Below are 22,604 nucleotides of genomic sequence, written 5' to 3'. Positions count from 1 at the left end.
TTAACAGTTTAAAACACTACTAGAACACTTTTTTTTTGCCATTGACCAACTATACAAACATCAGTCAGATGCCAAAATATCACGCTTAAATGTAGGACAGACACTTTTATATTTTTATCTTAAGTTATATCTTATCTGTATATATAGGCCTATGTATATATTAGTTAAACTTGACATATTTCCATTCCTATATTTGATTAATACTCTTGAAATGTTATCGGTTTAAGTTACACTTTTTTTGATTAGATATTACAAATTGTATGTACATTTTTGTTTTTTATTTCACAAATGCTTTGGCAATGTAAACGTCTGTTTCCCATGCCTGTAAAGCCCCTTTGAATTGAATATATGGTTATTGTCCACCAGTTGGACTTTTATTTTGAAGTCTCAATCGAATTTTGTCAACCGGGGCGGGGCAGAAGAAGTCAGTCGGTTTCTTTGGTACTTCATTGCTAGCAGCCAGTAGTGCCAGTCAGAGTACTTGTATGTGGCCGTGCCGTCGTTTCTATCTACCGTTAACGGGTGCTCAGTTTGTCATCGTTGGTGTGATGGAACTGGACAAAATGGACGAGAACGACTGGAAGTATCATGGAGAGGGGAACAAGAGCCTGGTGGTCTCACACGTACAGGTGAGCAGGCTAGGCTAACATAAAGCTAACGTCAGTCCAAGTTCGGCTAAAGCAGGAGCGGTGCACATTTAGCTTTAAAAAGGACACCCACCGCTCGCTTCACACTTCTCTAACGTTAAATGGGCTCCCGCTCGGTGTTGCTGTTGATGGAAACTTTATAGAAGTTATGTGAAACATCTGTTTATAACTGGAGGGTGACGCATCAGGATTTTATGTAGTTATCATCGTTAGCCTGTGTGTGCTAGCTTAGCCTAGCCGACAACTAAGAGTTTAAATCAGTCCAAAGATTGTTACACAGTGACAACAACTCCTAAAAACACCACTAATTAGTAGAAATTACATACAGCTGTATGTCCAGTCAAAGTGACGGACTGACTGGATGGTGTTGGGTCATAACATGTAAAATGCTAAACGGGCTGCTGGGAAGCTAATGTAGCCACATGCAGCTTCCCAGGTTTCTCATCTAGCTGCTGGTTGGAGTAAACTCTTTACTAGCTAGGCTACTGCCTAACAGAAGCTGCCTGTTAGCTGACTCTGATGCAGACCGTTAGACTTTTGAGTTCACTTCCATGCATGTTAATCCGGTGCTAGCAGACGCTGGACTGACCTGGGCAGGGTAACTAACTAACTGACTGTCGGGAGCTGTGGTGTCATTTCCCCGAGACTTGGCTGGATCCTGAAGTGCCGTGTCATTTAACCGGGTGACTCTTTTTCTGTGTGGCGATCTGATGGCCACAGTCTGCTTTATGGTTAATCATGCAGTAGTAAGTAGCTGATGGGATAACATTTCAGTGTCATTGTATGCTGCAGGATTTCACGTGACAAATAAAAATTGATTGATTGCCATATCCCTGTTTGACTGTGGGGAAAGTCACATTTAAGGGACCGATTTGCTCATGTTGGTATTGAGCAATCGGGGACGTGTTATGACTTCAGAGAAGCGGTGTTGTAACTATATAGATATCTGTGGTTGTAAAGTTAATCAGCTCATTAACAATCAAGCTTTCTTGTTTTTGATTGTTTACGTTTACTTAAAGGTCCCATATTGTAAAAAGTGAGATTTGTTTTTGCCCAATTTGGAAACAGTGCCTTTAAACCTGTCAGCATTTCCGTACAGTTGTGATGTCACAACTAGGGCAACTACCGGCTACTACTCCAGTACACTTTTTCCTGCTTCCAACTGGATATACCAAACGTACTTCTCTTCACTTTCCAACTTTCCAGGAGCACGAGCGGATAGCAAACAGGGACATCACAACTGTTGTGTAAATTTGCCTCTAATTTACATGTCATTTAGCTGACGCTTTTATCCAAAGCGACTTCCAATTCCTCTGGAGCACCTTGGTTGATGTGTCACAGTGGGACTCGAACCCGGGTCTCCCACCCCAAAGGCATGTGTCATATCCACTGTGCCATCACCACCCACTTTTCGCCATCACCACTCACTTTTCACCAATCATTTATTACGTTACTACCGCCGTTTAAAAAAAGCGAATCATACGCCTATTACCAGGGTACATGTAACGTTACGCCTATAACGTATATCTCCCTTACAAAAAACGATTACTACAATCACAATAAAGTACTCGACGGGGGAAAGGAAATCGACCCAACACCAAATACTTTGATGTATTTAACTTTCCCCTAGGTTGACTACAGACATTAAAAAAAACTGGAGTTGCATATTAAGTGGTTTGGGGTCCTTCTGTAAGTCATTTTTGGGTACAATTTGGTTTTGGAGAATTCAACAACCAGCAATACCACAGGCCAAGCAATCGGCCTGTTCCAAACGGCACATTTTCAACGGGCACTGTACTTTTATTGTAATTAGTATAGACATGATTTTGGTCCATATTGGCCAGCCCTTGTTACAAATAGGCCTACACTATAAAGGAGTAGAAAGTGTGGCTACACTGGCGTTAGTTATTCCCCGGCTGCATGGACTCCGAGAGCTCAGATGCGGAGGACCCCGAAATGCTGACCACGGGAGGGCGGCTTAGAGAGACAGGCGCAGTTTTTGATTCTTGATGCAACAGATACATTGCAGTTGGTATCAAAAACATGTTGTGCTTTAGGCACAAGGGAATAGTTTGAGTAAATATTTTGTTTGTGACTGCAGGCATTTGTCATGTAGATTGATATACATATTCTTATCAATATTGCTACACTGATTATTAGAGCCCGACCGACATATGAAATGTTTGAGACCAATACTGTTTTAGAGGGGAATGGGTTAGTGACATTTTTCTTTACATAAGCAGGTGCAGGACAGACACCCAATACAGTGGAAGTATCACTGTTGACAGAAGAGTAGCAGGAAATAAGAAAATATAATTACATGTAAAGATACATCCCTTTTTTCAAAATGATTAAATTCAAAGTCTGACTAAAACTGAAACTAAGTTGCCCCTAGAAGTCTAAATTAAGTTGGTTTTCACCACTGAACATTTGACTGATTGGACAAGTTCAAGCTGTAAGGACAAATTCTCACTGCAGTATCCGCCCCCAAAATACACAATACACTTAAAATAAGTCTCAGAATTTGATTACTGACTTGCTGCATGTGAATTTGGATTTTGCAATAATCATCTTACTACAGTGCACATAAACACACCAGCTTCCTGCATAACCTGATTCTTCTCATAAATGTAGTTTCTTGTGCTAAAGTATCCTGTTATGTCATCCGATTTCCAGGTATATGGATGCTCTTTACTTAAACACACCCAAGTGCTGACAGGAGTAGTCACTGTTGTGTATTATTAAAAAAAAAAAAGTTAATATAGTGAAAGTTCTGTAGACTATCAGAGACAATTGTCCCAACTCTGTGGACTTGCTGGTCCTGTTGCACTGTGGGGAAACTATATCAGTATTTAACCCACCTCAGGAATCTCTTGGAGATGTTCCTGGATTGACCCTGCTCAGTAGTTCAGGTGTGAGTCCACATTCTGGCCTGTGTTTAAATGAGGCTCCATTGATCCTAACTGAGCTTTTATTTTGTACTTGCAGCTTTCCAGAGTTCTACGCCTGCTCAAGTATCCAGCCGAGGACTCTGAAAATCCACCACAGGTAAATAGGAGTCTGTGTGTGTGTGTGTCAGGTGTTTTCTGAATCTCTCTCTCTCTCTCTCTCTCTCTCTCTCTCTCTCTCTCGTCCAAATACACAAGGAGCAGTTGTTGTCAGCTGCGATGACAAATGGAGTCGCCATTCCTACATGAGCCCACTTTGCACAAAAATATGTGGTTACATTTGATGTATCTTGGTAGCTATTAAGTTAGGCTATGCAAGAAGATTACGCCTAACTGAGTTAAATTATGTTATTAATCAGGTCTCCGGAGCCCTGAGCGGGTGATTGTTTGTCTAACCATGGAAACCTTTGTCAGTGAGCACAACAGCAAAACACTTTTTGAATCGTAGATTGTGGGAGAGGTCTGGAACAATGCTAAGAGGGAACAGAGTCCATTGTTGTAATCGCATGTTGGTGTTTAGTGTAAACCAATAACTGAGATGACTTTGTGATCCCCTATGCACCTCAGAGAGGGCAAATAAGTCAATGCTCTGTCAACATGACATCTAATGTTGACAGAGATTAGATGTCAAGTCTCAGAACCTGTTATAATTTGCCTGTCTGTCTTTGTGTTTGTCCTCCAGACAGTGGAGCAGGCTTTTAGACAGATCCAGAACATTGTTGACTTCAGCTCCAACGTGATGAGCAGCCTGCTGGGAGAGAAGTTCATCCACAGTGGGGTAAGACACTACTATGTTCACACCGTATACTATCATCCAGTATGTTTTTTTTTTTTTTTAATCGGTTTAGTCTTTATCTAAATTTAATCTTGCATAACATCAAAAGCTTGCTCCACTGGTTTAACATTACACTCCTAGAACATTGTTAGACACACAATGGACAAAAAGGGTAAACATCTATGGTCAAAACGTGGAGCCTACATTACTCACAATGCAATTTGACCACTGACGGTGCAGTCAGAGATTCAGATGTGTTATGCTAGTACCGGCTAATGTGGAGTTTCCCTTAAAGCTAAAACAAACAAGACAAGTAAGAAAAAATGAAAACCCCAGACAAATACAATACAATACAGGAAAGTCTTGGTCACTGATCAGCAGAGATGGGAGTAAGTCACACATGGGCAAGTCACAAGCAAGTCTCAAGTCTTGGCCAAAAACTGAAGGGAGTTCCGTCCATCACAAACGTCCAAATAGTGGTTCAGCTGAATATGGGGATTGGAACCTGAATCTCTCCCGATTTGAAGTGTCTGATGAAATTCGACGTTGGAAATTTTTGTACTGCAGACCTTGCAAACTGCCGTTCTTTGCTGCTTTGCCTGGTCAGATGTGTAATCCTTATAGCCAAACTTTATTATTTTCTGTGCAGAGGGACATAGGCGCCGATTTATGTTTTCCTCTGTGGGTGCTTACACGCGCACACCCTTTAAAAAAAAAAAAGCATTTCAGAACCTTAGGAAATGGACAGCGGCCGACACGAACACACACGCCATAATAAAGCCGTAAAGTAGGCCTAGCCTAGCCTATGGACAGCGCCACTTCTCACAAATACAGATAGAATTGGAGATGAAAAGTTTAACTGGCACGTAACCGCGATCAGCTTCGTGGGAAATTAAGAATCAATGCCACCGACATAACCAATCACACTATGACAGACGCTCCACAACTGCAGTGTTTAATTTTAGATTAATATAAAAATGAACTGGCAGTCTGGCACACGTGGGTGGTCAGTATTTTCCGTGGGTGCTCGAGCTCCGGAGCACCCACGGTATCGGCGCCCATGAGAGGGATCCATGACGTTAAATTACCCATAGCCAGTGTTGTTTACTGACGGTCTGCCGCCGCCGCGTCATCATATCAACGGTTCCTACGCATGCAACAGCACTAAAATCGTAAAGTTAACTCCTCCTCAATATCAGAGGGGGAAAAAAAAATATTTATTAAACAGAAAATCAAGTCATTTCAAGTCATTTGACTCAAGTCTAAGTCAAGTCCCAAGTCATGAATATCAAGTCAAAGTCAAGTCAAGTCGAGTCTTTTATGAATGTTAATCAAGCAAGTCTCAAGTCCTAAAATTTGCGACTCGAGTCAAGTCATGTGACTCGAGTCCCCCATGTCTGCTGATCAGTAACCGTGAAGCCTGTGGCAGTTTTACCCCCCACTGTCTAAAATCTGGGGACGTTTGTAAATTGTTGCACTTTTCAAAAATAGCAACAGTGCATAAGTAAGTTTTGTAAGCTTAATGTGAATCCCTATTGGAATGTATTCCTAGCAGCAGAAATTTACAAAAACAAAGTCTGGAGAGTTTTAGCACATGAAAAACCCTCCCGGGGTTACATGGAGCCTACATTTAAAACATTATTAAAATTCACTATCGAAGCTGGCTCTGTGCATGATCACCCCCAAAGTAAACTGATGATTAGGAACACTACCCAGTAGATCACAGCGCTTTTACGGTAGAAAACAAACGCAGAGACAGACGTGCGAACATGTTCTGTTCAAAAACTGGACTTAATGTGACTGTCTTCGTTTTCTCTACAGGAAGTGGTCAAACTGCCGTTAGAGTTTGTGCGACAGTTGTCAATCAAAGTTCAACATCAAAGACCAGGTAAAACTGTTTTTAAAAATAAGTTCTGTGGGAACACTAGTATTGAAATCTGTTAAAGGAACGGTTTGACATGTTGGAGAATATGTTTATGCTTATTTGTTTTCTTGTAGAGGGTTATAGAGGAGTACTGAAAATGTTGTGTCTGTGTGTTTGTCAGCCTGGCGCTGTGAGAAGGTGATGGACATCTACAGCGGCTGTGCACTCTGTCTACCCAACCTGACAGCTCCAGCCCTCCACCAGCCAGCACACACTCCTCCACTCTGTATCGAGATCAAGGTACACACACACTCGCGCATTTTTTTTTAAGGCATACAACTGCTCCCCCCCTTTTTAAATTGAATATTGGCACTGATCATGTTTCAGGAAAGAAAACATGTATTCCTAATAAAGAAGTGCACACAAGCAGCCACAGTTTTCAGAAATTCTTTGCCTGTGAATCATTCTCATAAAAGCCAAACAACAAATCACATGAGTATGACTGAGTGTGTGTGTGTGTGTGTGTTACTTAGCTGCTGTTTTTGTGTGTCTTGTGTTTTTAGCCTAAATGTGGCTTCCTGCCATCCTCTAAACACGTCAGCAAAGACATCAAGACCAAAGTGTGCCGCTTCTGCATGCACCAACACTACAAGGTAACTACAACCACAGTACAGTAAAACAGTACACTAGGGATGCCACCGTGAGGAAAGTTTTTTCCCACTGGTTAATAAACTTATGACAACACTAATGTAATCGATAACACCACAAAAGCACCACAGCTGTGTCTCTCCGGTCAAGATTTTGCTGTGCTGCCCATTCGAGACGGGGTGGAAGCACAGCAGAGTACTGCCCACTCCCCTTCGGTGCCCATGTTAACCATAGACTGTATATAAATATGTTTGAGGTTGTCTCTCCAGTTAAACTTTGATTCATATCATATCAATAATTTAAGCTTATAAACCTAATGGACCTTTTTAGTATTTGGTCAAGTAGCTCGTGAAAACCAAGGTGTGCCAGACTTAGTAGCTACAGCTGCTGTTTCATTGTGTGTGTGTGATGTGATACATATTTAATCAATATTTATGTAAATATGTATCGGATTGGACTCAGTATTTCCATGGGACTCGGGGCCAAAAGAATGGGATCGGTACAAGTACAGAACAGCTATAGTACAACTTAAGAACACCAAACGTTTTGTTTCTATTACTGCGGTCTCATCTTTGACATTTCGTCCTTAATCACTCTGTCTTCTCTGTCTCTCCAGGTGGCCAGTGGAAAGTGGAAGAGACGCAGTCTCTACTGTCCTCTCGACCTGTTCTCAGGGTGAGATTACTGCAGCAACTGTTACAATCAACACTACTGTAAAACTCATATTACCAGTTGTACTGCAGTAACATATTTAACAATACTGTATATGTATATTAAGGTCAGTTCTGCAACAAATCCTACCACTACACTGCATATTCAGCTTCTTATAATAAAGCTGCTTCACTGTTGTGCAGCTGAACGTGACTTGCTCTGTTTTTTTTTCTTGTTTTTCAGAAACCGACAGAGAATGCACTTTGCCATCAGACACCTGATAGAAGAACCTCAGAACAACTTAAAAATCTTCAAGGTGAGACACAACCCCAACCACACCTGTCTGAAAAATGTGGAACTGTTTAATCACAACTTCAGACTTCATCAGCAACACAGTTGATCAATACATCTACTGCTTTTAAAAAATGGGTTCTAAAGGCACACACGCACTGAAAGCGTTCATTGACGCGCCTCAGTCGATGCTGATTTGAAGCACCAACACCAAAGAACCAGCAGTATTTTAGAAAAGATGGCAATTTAGGACAGTCTTTCCACTAGAAAAAAAAATGGTCCCGATTTTATTTTACCGGTCAAATGGGAAAAGTTCCTGTCAAATATTTTCATATATTATGAAAAAAAAAAAAATATATATATATATTCATTTATCGGCCATTATAAATGCCGATACTGATACAGTGCCCTGAAAGTATTCGCCCCCTTGAACTTTTCGACCTTTTGCCACATTTCAGGCTTCAAACATAAAGATATAAAACTGTAATTTTTGTGAAGAATCAACAACAAGTGGACAATCATGAAGTGGAACGAAATTTATTGGATATTTCAAACTTTTTAACAAATAAAAACTGAAAAATTGACGTAGCAAAATTATTCAGCCCCTTTACTTTCAGTGCAGCAAACTCTCTCCAGAAGTTCAGTGGAGGATCTCTGAATGATCCAATGTTGACCTAAATGACTAATGATGATAAATAGTATCCAGCTGTGTGTAATCAAGTCTCCGTATAAATGCACCTGCTCTGTGATAGTCTCAGAGGTCCGTGTAAAGCGCAGAGAGCATCATGAAGAACAAGGAACACATCAGGCTGGTCCGAAATACTGTTGTGGAGAAGTTTAAAGCGGTTTTGATACAAAAATATTTCCCAAGCTTTAAACATCCCAAGGAGCACTGTGCAAGCGATAATATTGAAATGGAAGGAGTATCAGACCACTGCAAATCTACGAAGACCGGCCGTCCCTCTAAACTTTCAGCTCATACAAGGAGTAGACTGATCAGAGATGCAGCCAAGAGGCCCATGATCACTCTGGATGAACTGCAGAGATCTACAGCTGAGGGGGGAGACTCTGTCCATAGGACAACAATCAGTCGTATACTGCACAAATCTGGCCTTTATGGAAGAGTGGCAAGAAGAAAGCCATTTCTTAAAGATATCCATAAAAGTGTGGTTTAAAGTTTGCCACAAGCCACTGGGGAGACACACACCAAACATGTGGAACAAGGTGCTGTGGTCAGATGAAACCAAAATCGAACTTTTTGGCAACAATGCAAAACGTTATGTTTGGCGTAAAAGCAACACAGCTCATCACCCTGAACACACCATCCCCACTGTCAAACATGGTGGTGGCAGCATCATGGTTTGGGCCTGCTTTTCTTCAGCAGGGACAGGGAAGATGGTTAAAATTGATGGGAAGATGGATGGAGCCAAATAGGACCATTCTGGAGGAAAACCTGATGGAGTCTGCAAAAGACCTGAGACTGGGAGGAGATTTGTCTTCCAAAAGACAATGTCAGAATAAAAAATACAATGGAATGGTTCACAAAAAACATATCAAGTGTTGAATGGCCAAGTCAAAGAGACCGAATCAATCGAGATCTGTGGAAAGAACTGTGCTGTAAACGCTTCCATCCAACCTCACTGGCTCAGTGTTTTGCAAGGAGGAATGGGCAAAAATGTCAGTCGTGTGCAAAACTGATAGAGACTACCCGCGACTTACAGCTGTAATAGCAAAAGTGGCTCAAAGTTTACTTAGGTGTAATTTTGCATTTTCGTTTTTATTTGTTAAAAAGTTTGAAATATCAATAAATTTTGTTCCACTTCATGATTGTGTCCCACTTGTTGTTGATTTTCACAAAAATACAGTTTATATTCTTGTTTGAAGCGAAGTGGCAAAAGGTGAAAAGTAAGTATTGTAAGTTTGAAAAATGCCTAATATCGGCCCGTCGATGTATCGCTCGGGCTCTAATAATTACATAGCATATTACAGTAACTCTCTCCAAACATGTAGTGCGGCTGCAGAAAAAGCAGCTTTGGTCGCGATGGGTCCTCATTCAGTGTGTTTGGGCCTTAAGGCTACATCAACACTATGTTTTCATTTCAAATGGAAACAGAAATGATCTGCGTCGCCACAGGCGTTTAGGCTTTGTATCTGCAGTGACACGCCCTGCTGGAGATAAATGAACAGAAAGCAGCTGTGGGTTGTTTTAGAGGCGAGACGCTTGTCTGGCTGCTGCTGCAAAGAGGAATCGCGTTACTTAGACGTGTTGCTGTCGTTTAGACACTGAGAACATGCAGCAACAAGAGAAAAGTCCCACAGTGCAGCAGGGTATCTGTGCACCTCCAAAACTTGTGACCCTTGACTAAGACGAACTTCTCTAAACTTTATCTCTACTTGAGATCTCTGAAGTTGCTGCAAATGTTACCTTTGATCTTCTGATTCAGCCTTTTTTTAACTCTGAACCAAAGATGTGACAAATCGTGTGTGTGTGTGTGTGTGTGTGTGTGTGTGTGTGTTCTCAGGGCGGTCAGTGTATCTACAGCAGTAAGGAGGGCAGTGACGACGCGATGGACCTGACCTCTCTGCTGCATCATCTCCGACCATACTTCCAGCATGGAAACAAAAGGATCAACAGTCACATGACCAGCAAAGCGGTCCTTAACGACTTCATCCAGGTAAAACCAACAAATATTATGAGGTATTCCTTTTTAATTCAAAGTAAAAATATATCTGTGAGGTACAGCTGAGCAGTAAACTAAAAATGTACCAACTTTAAGAGTCCCCAACGGAACAAATTCTCCTCATGTCTCTGCCCGAACAAATACACGAGGAGTATTTTCCAGATGTGAAACTGCTCAGTCAGTTGGAGATGTGAGAAGAGAAACTCACAGCAGGTGTCACAGTGTTAGTTTGAAGTTGCATACTTGCGTATAAGCTAGTCTCTCATTTTAAAAACACTAGATTGAAGTTAGATATTTACAAGCTGTATTGACTAAGTCTAGTGTACCTTTTTTACTTTTTCATGTTAAAAAATGTAGATATTATTAATTGATGGTAGTCTGCAGTTATTGATCTGATAAGAAGGTTTAACTGGGAGATTCTGACCCTTCAATCTGACGTGAGACAAACGGCTCACGATAGTACGGACGTTTGGAGTGGACTCTTTGTCGAACTAACAATCTTGTTGAGTGGCTGAGTGAAGACACCGGCTGAAGAGAGGACCCCGAAGCACGTTTCATTGATTGTATCTGTCTTCAGACACACACTGTGGTGAAGCCTCACAGGCAAGTATCTCTCTATAGGTCCTGGTGAACGCCCTGCTGAGTGGTGGCGGAGGAGATGGAGGGGTGGTGACGGACAGACAAGGAGAAGGACGGAGCTTCTGTGAAGCAAGTGTGTTCAACAAGGAGAGGATTCGCCATGGTCAGAACCTGTCTGTTTTCTGTGTTTTCTTTCGGTGTTCGGTGATTCCACTAAACCGGTGTTTTTAAAAATGGTTTGAGCTCCACTCAGTCACAGCTGAAGGGCAAATCTGGAAGCTCACAAAGTGGTTCAATTCACTAAACGCACAATATGCAGACTGTGAAATCAAACACTACTAGCACTAGTTTATTTATTGTCCTTATTTAAGCTCCAGCTTCTACAATGTGATTACTTGCTGGTCTTCGTCTTGGATTTTTGTTAGCTTTTTTGTTTTTTTTCTGGTGTGAATTGTAACTAGTTCTGTAGACCAGTCTAACAGATGTGTGTGCAGCCTGCCTGTCTTTCCTCTCTTACAAAGGTTTTTCTTGTGCAGCAGCCTCCCTTGGAAATGTTTGTGGTTTGAAAGAAGCACTTTTCAACACAACATTTTGCTTGTAACATCTGATGCCGATTGTGATTATTTGTAAAACTGAAAACCTCTTCCTGATTTAAACATTTTAAGTTACTATATAGACCAGAAGTGTGACCTCAAACAGTTTGATTAGAACAGAAAAGATTTCCTGTGTGTGTGTGTGTACAGGCTCTCAGGGTTTACCCAGCGACAGTGTGTTGTTCAGGACACTTCAGACTCAGATGTTGGACACGCTGGACATTGAAGGACTTTACCCTCTGTTCCGCCGGGTGGAGCAACACTTGCAGGACTTCCCTAAAGAGAGGTAGTACACCGTTACCCAGTATTAGAAAAAAACAAACCTGTAGTAAATGTTTATTTACCCCATCACTTATGAAGGGCCACGGTCTGATCTCTGGCATCACTTCCTGTCTGTCTCCGTGTCAGAACTCGTCTTCAGATGGATGGGCCGTACGACGAGGCCTTCCTAGAGAAGCTGCAGAAATGTCCGACTGATGACGACGGCTGCGTGGAGTACGCTGTCGCCAAGGTAAGACTAAGAGCTGGAACCTCGCGTCAGGTTCTCTGTGTGATGGTCGAAGTTTTCCAAATATCAGGTCTGTCTGTTAGACTCGGAGCATTAAACACTGGTTAAATCATCACATAAACTGAGCTGGAATTAGTTTATTTTTTTTTTTTTACTGTAAAAAACATCTACTTCAGTAGAGAGTGCAATTCTACATAACATGGAAAATAAGACCTTTCTAAGTGATGGCCATAATAATTGAGATTATGCAGTGACAGTGGAAGAAATGTATTGATTCATTAACAGCGGCTAATTCATTGTTCTTTTTTGGGAATCAGTTACTGAACCGGACTGGTTTCCCACCCTCTCCCCCCGAACACTCCCTCACCTGCCTTAAGATGGGCGCACGTCTAACTGCTGTATGTTTTGACTTCAGGTCCATCAGTACCGCGTTGCCATGACAGCCAAGGACTGCTCCATCATGGTCACCCTGGTGCCCAGAAGTGAGGAAGAAGAGGATGATGAAGGGTAAGAGTTACTTTCCACCACTGCTCCACGGGGTATCTTTAATAAGACTAGTGCTGCACTAAACTGCTCCAACAGTTGGGATAAACAGTGTTTATTATATATGTGTTCATTAGAACACTATGGATTAACACCCTGTTTACTACATTTTTTTTAACAACTGTCCACTGTTTGTTCTTGTGACATTATAGGGCGTTACAGAAAAATTAAAGTTTTATGGAGTGATTTACCATCATGGAACTAGTTCCTGATCACTACTGAGATTTATAGTTTATCAATAACTTCCAATAATCTATGATTTATCACAATAAAATACCAAAACATTTTCCACCATTTTCTGACATTTACACTACTTATAAACTAAAACCTTAATTGATATTGAAAATAATTGTTGGTTCCATCCTTGATTAGGGCAACTTCCTGGTAAGAACCTATTGATTTTGGTCCCTGAAGACATGTACGGTTTTTACAAATCAGTGTGTGGTAATGAAGTCCACCAGGTGGAGCCAGACATCAGCTCAGCATATTTAAACTGAAACAGAAATCCCCCAGTCTTTCCAGTCAGAGGTGGCTCAGGGACTTCCTCTCCTCCAGACCTCCTGCCTTCTCTTACTCCGTCTCCATCTTGGATCTGGACCCGAAGCCGTTTGACAGCATCCCCCGCCAGTTGCGCCTGGACCAGAAGATCGTCTCCTGCTACCTGAGGACTGGCGGTGCCTTGCCAAAGGGCTCTATGCCGCCGCACTCCGGCATCTTCACAGCTGCAGAGAGAGAGGACTGCACGCTGCTCTTCCACCCTGTGTGATTGCCCAATAAGAGCCGGACGACCCTGAAGACGAAGACTAGCGGACGCCACACTGATGCTTCAAACAGAGACGCCGTGTTGATGCAGAGGTCTAGAGATCACTTCAGACCAGAGCTGTTTATCCGAGACTTGACTGCAGCACTTTCTCTTCGCTCATGCTAAGAGTTAACAGCTCCAGTTGATGCTGCTCAGCAAAATTAAAATCTCTAGGAAGTCAACACTTAACCACCAGATGTTTAAGTGAATTCCAATATTTCTGTTACTGGCTCTAGAGTTTTTTTGTGTCGTCGTGGAGACTTCTCGTTCCTGTCAGGAGGTGAATACCAACATCATCGCTCTGTGAAAATATGATTCATATTTATTAGAAAATTAACTTTAAAAAAGAGTTTGGATTGACCTCCTGGCAACAACATGCTGACAGAGAGGCTCTGAGTGAAAGAACGGCGAAAGAAAAATGAAAGTGATGGAGAGAAAAAAAAACAGGTCGTTGGGCTTAGACGTATGTATGATGTCATTTCCTGAATGTAGGCGGGGCCAATATGTATCTCCAGGTAGAACTAGTGTTCTGTTAAAGGTGATCTAAGCGATGTAGTGCGTTTTTTAAGGCTTTAAGGATTTTTTTTTTGTGGTCACATACAGCAAACATCTCCTCACTATCTGTGAGCTGCCTGTCCCCTGAACACACAGTTAAAAAAAAAACGCGGCCTCTGTGGACAGCCCAGGCTCCACAAACGGCAACAAAAACAAACTGCACCACCAAACATAAGTCTTACAGCCATTAACCGACAAGGATTGGAGGCAGGGGGAGGGGACGGGATGATGAGGAGGGAGCGGCGAGCTAGACTCTGTTTAGTTTGACAATACTTCGAACGTCAACAAGAAGTGACGTCACCCAACATGGCTTAGAGCACCTTTAACATCAGCATTGTAACAGAAGCACTAGTTCCCATAGCTACAGCCAGAGAGAAGGCGCTGGTGTTTCAGGTCCCTGCTGGACTCCACGGAGGTTTTTAGTGCCACTCATCACGCTGATCAACTCCTATGTGATGAATGAGATGAGGCGCTGCAGTGTTTGAATGTATTGAAAACCTTCACGAAAGCAGGTGGGAGGAGGAGCGATGTCGAAGGTCAAATGTTTGTGACTTTATTTTTCTTTATCAGGGAGGAGTGTAGTTAAAGGGCCAGTCCCCCGTGCTATCTATCCAGGTTTGGTTTTGTTGGTCCAGGTTTTGACGTATATGTTGTTCTGCCTCCACTACAATAGAACAAAGTCTAATATTTAATGAATGACTCCTCAGAAACACTCCCACTGTAACTCTGCATAAGCTACAGAAGACACTGGAGACAGTTTTTATAGAAACTATTCGAAAGAAAATAGTTCCAATAAAACCTAGAACATCTTTTTCAAATCCAACACAAACCAAATTTCACGCTCCTCCATTGTATTGCGGTCGAGGCCGAAATCTCAGACACACATCTCAAAACCTGGACCAATAAACCAAACGACGTGCATGGAGATTTCACTAGAGGGAAGAGAGAGAACCCACTCAGCCAGCGGTGTGTTCATTAGGTACAGCTGTACAATATAATGCAATCCACTACAACAGCCCTGTTATAAATTATATTTTTATGAAACTTTTATTCATTTAATGTTGAAACTGTTAGATGTTATATTATACTATGTTTCGTCCACCTCATTTCCATACATGAGATGGGCAGAACTCAATATAATACAGTCCCGTGTAGTTTCGTAAGGGTAGCATTAGTGGAGGTGCTGTTGTATTGTATTAGCTCATAGTTGAAGACGTTTTAGTACTGAGTGTATATACAAGTCATTTGGGTTAACTGACCCTTTAAAAGGTCCCATGACATGGTGCTCTTTGGATGCTTTCATATAGACCTTAGTGGTCCCCTAATACTGTATCTGAAGTCTCTTTCCTGAAATCCAGCCTTGGTGCAGAATTACAGCCACTAGAGCCAGTCCCACAATGAGCTTTCCTTAGGATGTGCCATTTCTGTGTCTGGAGCTATTGAGGAGGAGAGGGTGGGGTGGGGGCAAGGTGGAGCGTGGGGGCTTGACCAACTGCCACTTTGCTCGTTTGAAAGCCATGATGTCTCTCTCTCATGGGTGGGCCAAATTCTCTGGGCGGACAAAGCAGAGAAAGGGGAGGTAACCTTCCAGATCGGCCCATCTGAGCTTTAAATTTTCTCAAAGGCAGAGCAGGACACCCAGGGCTCGGTTTACACCTATCACCATTTCTAGCCACTGGGGGACCATAGGCAGGCTGGGGGAACTCATTCATGTTAAAAAACCTCAAAGTGAAATTTTCATGCCATGGGACCTTTAAGGTCCAGCTGGGACCTCTGACGAAGCAGCTCCTTTAGGGTTCTTCAAGCGAAGCCTTTTTTTTTTTCTTCCTGTTCCTGCTTTTGTGTTGGGGGGAAAAAAAAGCACATTTTTAACTCTTATTGTTGTCACAGCCGGTTTTGTTGGAAGAAAAGCAGCATATTAATAGTTGTCTAACACTCCTGTGTGTACTAACCCTGGTGATAGGTAGCTTTGTAAATGTACGGTTACATCACACTTCGGTGCTGTGAAGATTTGCCCGGTCTCTTATTTACAATTGAAGCCCAAACCCAGATTCAGCCACGTGCTTGCGGTTTTGGTGCAGACTCTGACTGTGTGATTTCACACAGTCGGCCGATGGAAACACTGATGCTAGTACGTTGTATGAAACTGTTAAAACAGATTTATTTTTGCAGTATGCCTGGCCAGGCTTAGCCGCTCTCGGAAAAGCATTGTGGGACAAAGTAGGCGAGTTAGACTGGTCCAATGCATATTGGGGAGCTTTTCCGAATTATTACGACATCTAGGTATTTTTTGGCAGTTTGCATACTGCATAACACATTTTGGCCAAATCAGTACGTACTGCTTGTATAGCAGGCGGGTTTGAATACAGCCAATGTTATCCCTATACCAGACTTCACAGAACAGAAGACTAATGTGACCGTACCTTCCCACAGCAGAGGATTTTAAAGTGAAGCCTTCTTTCTCCTCACCAGAGGTCCGAGTGTTCTATTGTAGATCAGTCTAACCCACCAGAGCAAAGGCTGCTGGGTAACAGAGAGCAGTCCTCTTCAGATTCAGCTTAATGCTGCTCCGCTGGTTTTCTGTGCCATAAGTGGCTTGATGTGCGTTTGTCCATGTGCCTAAATGTTCTGGTAGGACTGGAGGGTGGCGTGTGTGTGTGTGTGTGTGTGTGTGTTGAGAATACTCAATTTGTTACAGGGTGCGTTCACAGCTCTGAGATATATCTGTGTTGGTTCGTCTCTGTTCAGACTGACATCAGATCAGTCGAGGCTGCTGTGGACGCAGCCGTGAACTCTCAGTACCTCGGACTCCTGACGACCCGAACCGAACTGAAGCTCCACAGGGTCGTCTGATGTTTGCAAAACGATGCGTTCAGGAGCGCTGGGAGGTTTCTGAGGACAGGGCGGCGATGTCACCAGGAGTTGAGGATTTCACCCAGTTTGGGGACTTCAGCTCTCTGTTACCATCAGCAGATGAGTGTTGACTTGAGTCCAGATGTTTGGGTTGGTATTAGCTCGGGTCGTTTGGGTAAAACCTGTGATCTCCCCTCCTGGTGATCTCATCGTCCTCTTAAACCAGCAGCGCTCACAGAGGCTTAAGATAAAACTGGTAACACTTGACTTCAGTTCCTGTTTACAGTGTCCACTCTCCAACCTCCACCACCTCCATCAGCCAATCAAACGTCTGAAAACAAATCACACTACAAGACAAACTTCAGACGACAGAAAAATTCTTCACACTCCACTCTGATCTCCCATCGTCGGGCAGCTGGAGATGTTTCATCAGCAGCAGGTCAGCATCAGTGTGACGTGGTCAGTAGTTCTGTTCCATCCAAACACTAAAAAGGTTTCAAACAAGATGGTTACTTTGGACAGTTAGACCGTTAACCAATCAGGTTTGACTGACACCGTCGCTGCCTGGGAGGCGGAGGAGTTAAAGGGCTGGAGAGTGGACAGCAGTGAACTGAACCAACCGCTGATATTTGAACTGTTGAACTGAAGACGCAACAGGCAGCATGACAGAGAAGCAGAGGCTCATGGGAGTTAAGTGGGAGAAGGGTGGATATCTCTGTGCGTCGTCTCTGAGTTGGACAGTTGAAGATTTGATGCTACTACGGTTAACTTTTGAAAACAAATCTATAACCTTTATGCCAAACCATCCGGTCACAAATGCCACAACTACGTTTTAACAGATTATTTTCAATTTTACTTTTTATTCTGTGTGCATTACAATGTTTTGACCACAAACGTTTCTGCTTAGATTGAAACGTTGTCATGTCTGTGTAGAATGATAAAATTAATGTCTGTCTTTCTGTCGCGGTAACTTTATCTGAAAGTAATTTATTTAACCACAGTTTGGAAGGTTTTTCTAGAACAATCAATGTTGTTCTGGATAAAGCGCTTTCAACTGTAATTACACATTTCTCCATCAGCCGATTGAGTTTAGTTGTTGAACTTTAAAGTCAACAAGAAGCCCTAGGAGGTGCTCAGACATTTCCATGACAACTGAGTAAACTCATGATTGTGATATGGTCAAAATCTCCAGAACAAGAGAGCAAATGGACCCTGAGTTGAGATGGATTTGTGAAAACCCTAATTACATAGACATATGTATTTCGAGCTACCATCTTTGTGTGGTTTATGTTGGATAAATGGTCTTATCGTGCAGCGGACAGAATATTTTTTCATACAGATAAACGAATCTTTAAGGATTCTGGAAATGTCGGGTTCAGATTGTCAGATTTAATGCAATAATAATAATACTAGGATACAAGACTAGAAACTAGAAACCAGAAACTAGAGCTCAATAAAACGTAGAGCTGATAAATTGCAAAATTATTTCATTTAAGATTATGTTAAAGATTACAGAAAAGCTCTTCTAATTAGGGAAAAGCAAAGCGTTCTCACGGTGAGCTGCAGTCTGATTGGTCGGTTGCCTCTGCCTCTGCTTGCTGCCTGAGCGTCGGCCTGCAGAAACATCACAGCACTGTGCTACCTACAGACTTCTAATGACTGCGTGTGTGTAAATAGCTGAGAGAAGAAAACTATTTCAAAATACAAAGGCGACACTGCTGTTTGGCATTTTGTATTTAAATTATTTATTTTTGTAGATTTTGACCAACGAGCACTGCTGTTAAAACCGTCACGGTCATGCTCTTTCTATTGAATAAAGATTTCTAAGAGACTAAGCCATCGCTGTGAGTTTCCTTTATTTGTACTATAGCTCAGTTTGGACATGTTAACCTATAATACATGAAAAAGTGAGTTATGTGTCCTGTGAAAGGCTGACCGCCATGATGACCGACTCCACAGCGGCTTCAGGTCCCAGAATTCTCAGCAGGCTCTGAAAGGCCTCAGCAGCGCCACTGACAGCCTGAGAGGGAAACAACCGCAGCGCTGCAGAGAGAGAGAGAAAGAACTGAACATCATCTTACCGAAGTGTTGCCAGGCAAAGTTGCAGTCAGTTTGACCTGTGATGGTTACTCACAGGTCAGAATGCAGTACATCAACAGGATATCAGAAAAATCTGTTTTTTTACATGAATTAATTTACAACTATTTTGATAATTTTTAAAGCAGAAAATGAGGTAATACATTAGCTGGTTCCAGATTCTCAATGTGAGGATTTGATGCTTTGGGTTTTGTACTGATGATCAAATAAAACTCAACAAAAATTGACACTGGCCCATTTTTCCAAACTTATTTACTGGCATTCTGTAGACAAAACGATAAATTAATAAATTCAGAAATAGTAGTAGCTTAATCAGTGATAAATAATTGTAAGTTGCAGCCCTGATGGCTGGCGAACCTATCATTTGAACTCTGCCCGTTGATCACAAAAATACAGAGCAGACTCCCCAGACTAAACTCAGAGCTCAGTCTGCTTTAAATTTGTTAGCGGTAGCGGTTTCAAGTTGACATTTCGGACATTTTACCAGCTGGTTTCTTGTCCTGATTATTCATTTATCAGGTAAAGTCTGAGAAAAGTCAAAAGGTGTGATTTACAGACATGTCCCCTAACTTTCAAACTCCTGTACTGGTGGAGCTTGTTGAAGCAGCATGTAGCCAGAACTCCGGGCAAGAAAACACATGACACCCACGTTCTGTTTTGGGGATAAACTCATGTGATTTTAGGTAAGATTAGTGTATTAATAATACAGAAATGTCATTGTCTTTTCATAGTTAGAGTTGAGGTAAACTGCAGGAGTAGTAGTAGAGAATAGTTTACCTTTCTCAGGGATCTTTGTCAGCAGCTCGATCTTTGGAGTGACTCTGCCCTCTCTGGAGACCTCGATGGACCAATGGACGAACAAGACGCAGCTGTAGACAAAAGCACATACAGTGAGAGGCCAGCGGAGGTGACAGCTCAGGGCTGTGTGTGTTACTGTGCTCCATCAGTATCGGTATATTTACCCAGAAAGCTCAGGGTGACTCAGAGTCATGACTGCTGACCTGCAGCCTCCAGGAAGAGAGACGACAGACGGATACTTCTCCTGCAGAGAGATAAACGCACAGAGAGACTCATTATCTTCAGATCAACTTTAGAAAGAGCTTTCACTCAGGGTGGATGCTGGTCCCATGACTTCAATGTGGCCAGAATGGAAGAACTACAGCAACCAACATACATACGGACATGTCAGTATTGTTTTAAGACAGACTTAAACCTTTAAAGTGCTCATATTATGCCTAATTTTCAGGTTAATAATTGTATTTTGAGGTTGTACCAGAATAGGTTTACATGGTTTAATTTTCAAAAAACACTATATTTGGGGCGACCTCTAGCTCACCCAGTAGGAGCGTGCGCCCCATGTAGGCTGAGTCCTTTGCAGCGACCCGGGTTCGGGTCCGACCTGCGGCCCTTTGCTGCGTGTCATTCACCATCTCTCTCCCACCTTTCCTGTCTATCCACTGTCACTATCACATAAAGGGAAAAGCCCCCCCCCAAAAAAACACCACCACCACCATATATTTATTGTACTACACATTGCTGCAGATCCTCTTTTCACCCTGTGTGTTGAGCTCTCTGTTTTAGCTACAGAGTGAGACATCACACTTCTATCCCATCTTTGTTGGGAGTCACACATGCGCAGTACCTAGGTAAGGACTACTAGCCAGTCAGAAGCAGAGTATGAGGGAGTGCCATGCTAGCAGCTAGGCGAGCATTATAACGTGTGTTACAAACTGACGCACGTTTGTCTCTGAAGTAAAGGCTGGACTACAATAGAGCTGTTTGGAGCAGTTTGTGAACAGTGTTTCCTGTTGGAGATGGTAAGTCCCTTTGGGCTTTTTCACTTTGTAAACCTATAACGTGCACAAAAAAGATATTTAACACAATAAAGGAAAAAGCCAAACCGCATAATATGAGCACTTTAAGTCCCAACTTTAACAGTTTGATGAATACAGGATCCTGATGTTTTCATCATTGACATTATTTAAACAATACTGATTGAGTTTGGATAAAATCTACAAACTATTTGTATTGTTGAAGTACTTTTACACTTATTATAAGCAATTATTATGCAGAAAGTTTACACCAAATATCACAGCAATAATGACAAAGTATTACTTTAAATATTCTTTAAAAAAAGAAAGCAAAATTTAGTAAATATAGTGAAATATGCATCACATGAGAAGTCACTATCTTTAAAGAATGTGTCTATTTCTTGAAAAGTAATATACACAATTATTTGTTTGTTACTCGCTTTTCAAGGAAGATTTGACTTTTATTTTAATTTATTATCATAAAACAAATTGTAATTTACCTTTAGTTCTTCCTACATTACCAGTTAAGTACTAGATCATTCCTGGCCTGTAGAAACTTATGGTGAAATGCTTCCCATTACTGCGGTTTTCTACCATTTTCAAAAAGTTGTCTCAGTTTGCCCTGCGGGGGGCGCTACAACATCTGTTTAGTAACCTCAACACTAAGGCCTCATTCATCACAGAAAATACTCACATATGAGGTACTGAGTACACTAGTTTTAGGTTGTGTTGTTTCATTGACTTCACAGCTGAGATGTTGAGAAATGAAAGCTGCTTCAGTTCCAGTGGAAACTCCTCTTAGATGTGAACTTTACGACTCATGTAAACGTTTTGAAGAGAATAATTCGGCTGAGTTTATTGACGTGATAAACTGTAAATCTGATTTGACTTCAGAAGAATTACATGATGACACTGGTGTCATGTAAGGAGGGCTCCTGATTCTTGCTCATGCTTAGTCCATCTCCTTTTATTAAAAAACACACAAAAACAGTGGAACTTATTTAAGTTATTTGGCTTTAAAAAGAAAATAGGGGTACTGTCATTTTGGTGCTTGCACTACAAGTATAATTGGCATTGCCTAGCGTCGGACAACTCTCCTACGAGACCTGCGAGGTCTAATTCGTCTACGGGGCGAGAGGCCGGTCTGCGTGGCTTGCCAAAAAACGTCCCTGGGGTGTAATGGGTCCTATTCATAAACTTCCAGGCATGTTTTTATGATGTCACAATTCACATGAGACACTCAATCACATCATCAGAGGAAGTACATCAGCTACGCTGGTATTGTTTTCACCTTGTCTGTCTGTGTATCATGGCAAAGTGTGGTCCTGGAGACACCTACTGCAGCAGGAACTACCGAAGAGAAGGTTTTGAGTACGTTGCCAGATGTTTATAGTATTTCTCGCTGTCTACGACCAGATTTGGTCACCGCGATAGCGACGCAGCCGCGCAAGATCTTAGAACTTTACGGTGTGTAGTTGAGATCAAAATAAAGGCCCTGTTTAAAACCCCCAAGGCGGTCTCTAGTTTAAACATGTTGCTGAGCAGAAAAAAAGTTTTTCTCATCTTTCTAGTTGACATTGAAGTGGGATGTTTGGTTTTGTGTGACCTCTGACCTCTGAGACCTTCCGGTTATTTCCACACCAGCACTGAACCAGCCTCCATGTTTCATAATCAGTCAACCTCCTGATTTTGTCATTTTCACATGTTCATTACCAGCACTTTCACTTCATTAACCAGCTGGGACATGTTGGCCGTGTC

The 22,604-nt window shown here is 42.1% G+C and overlaps 2 protein-coding genes across 2 annotated transcripts in view; one reads left to right on the top strand and one right to left on the bottom strand.

Annotated features, from left to right (window-relative positions):
• Positions 1–405: 405 nt before the first annotated feature.
• ippk (inositol 1,3,4,5,6-pentakisphosphate 2-kinase) lies at positions 406–13,719 on the top strand. Its single transcript, XM_039798286.1, has 14 exons — positions 406–629; positions 3,636–3,695; positions 4,278–4,373; positions 6,192–6,258; positions 6,416–6,534; positions 6,798–6,887; positions 7,499–7,557; positions 7,777–7,849; positions 10,347–10,499; positions 11,127–11,247; positions 11,828–11,963; positions 12,086–12,188; positions 12,601–12,692; positions 13,242–13,719. The coding sequence occupies exons 1-14, from the start codon at positions 486–488 to the stop codon at positions 13,492–13,494; spliced, it is 1,566 nt and encodes a 521-aa protein (XP_039654220.1). The 5' UTR covers positions 406–485; the 3' UTR covers positions 13,495–13,719.
• A 4,940-nt stretch (positions 13,720–18,659) lies between these two features.
• The window catches only part of LOC120557724 (centromere protein P), a 110,700-nt gene continuing 106,755 nt past the window's right edge, over positions 18,660–22,604 (bottom strand). The window contains exons 8-10 of the mRNA XM_039798289.1: positions 19,998–20,077; positions 19,813–19,904; positions 18,660–18,981 (exon numbers count right to left, since the gene is read on the bottom strand). Of these exons, the coding sequence (XP_039654223.1) occupies positions 18,851–18,981; positions 19,813–19,904; positions 19,998–20,077 (303 nt within the window). The 3' untranslated portion in view covers positions 18,660–18,850. The remainder of the gene's footprint in view (positions 18,982–19,812; positions 19,905–19,997; positions 20,078–22,604) is intronic.

Source organism: Perca fluviatilis, chromosome 4 (assembly GCF_010015445.1).
Source record: "Perca fluviatilis chromosome 4, GENO_Pfluv_1.0, whole genome shotgun sequence".
Lineage (NCBI taxonomy): Eukaryota > Metazoa > Chordata > Actinopteri > Perciformes > Percidae > Perca > Perca fluviatilis.
The sequence above is the reverse complement of the archived record's forward strand: the minus strand, read 5'-3'. Positions and strand labels throughout refer to the sequence as shown.

Coding starts and splice junctions, on each gene's coding strand:
- ippk (XM_039798286.1), top strand. CDS start 486: ATGTGGCCGTGCCGTCGTTTCTATCTACCGTTAACGGGTGCTCAGTTT. Junction 630..3,635: donor TGGTGGTCTCACACGTACAG/GTGAGCAGGCTA, acceptor TTGTACTTGCAG/CTTTCCAGAGTTCTACGCCT. Junction 12,189..12,600: donor TGGAGTACGCTGTCGCCAAG/GTAAGACTAAGA, acceptor TTTTGACTTCAG/GTCCATCAGTACCGCGTTGC.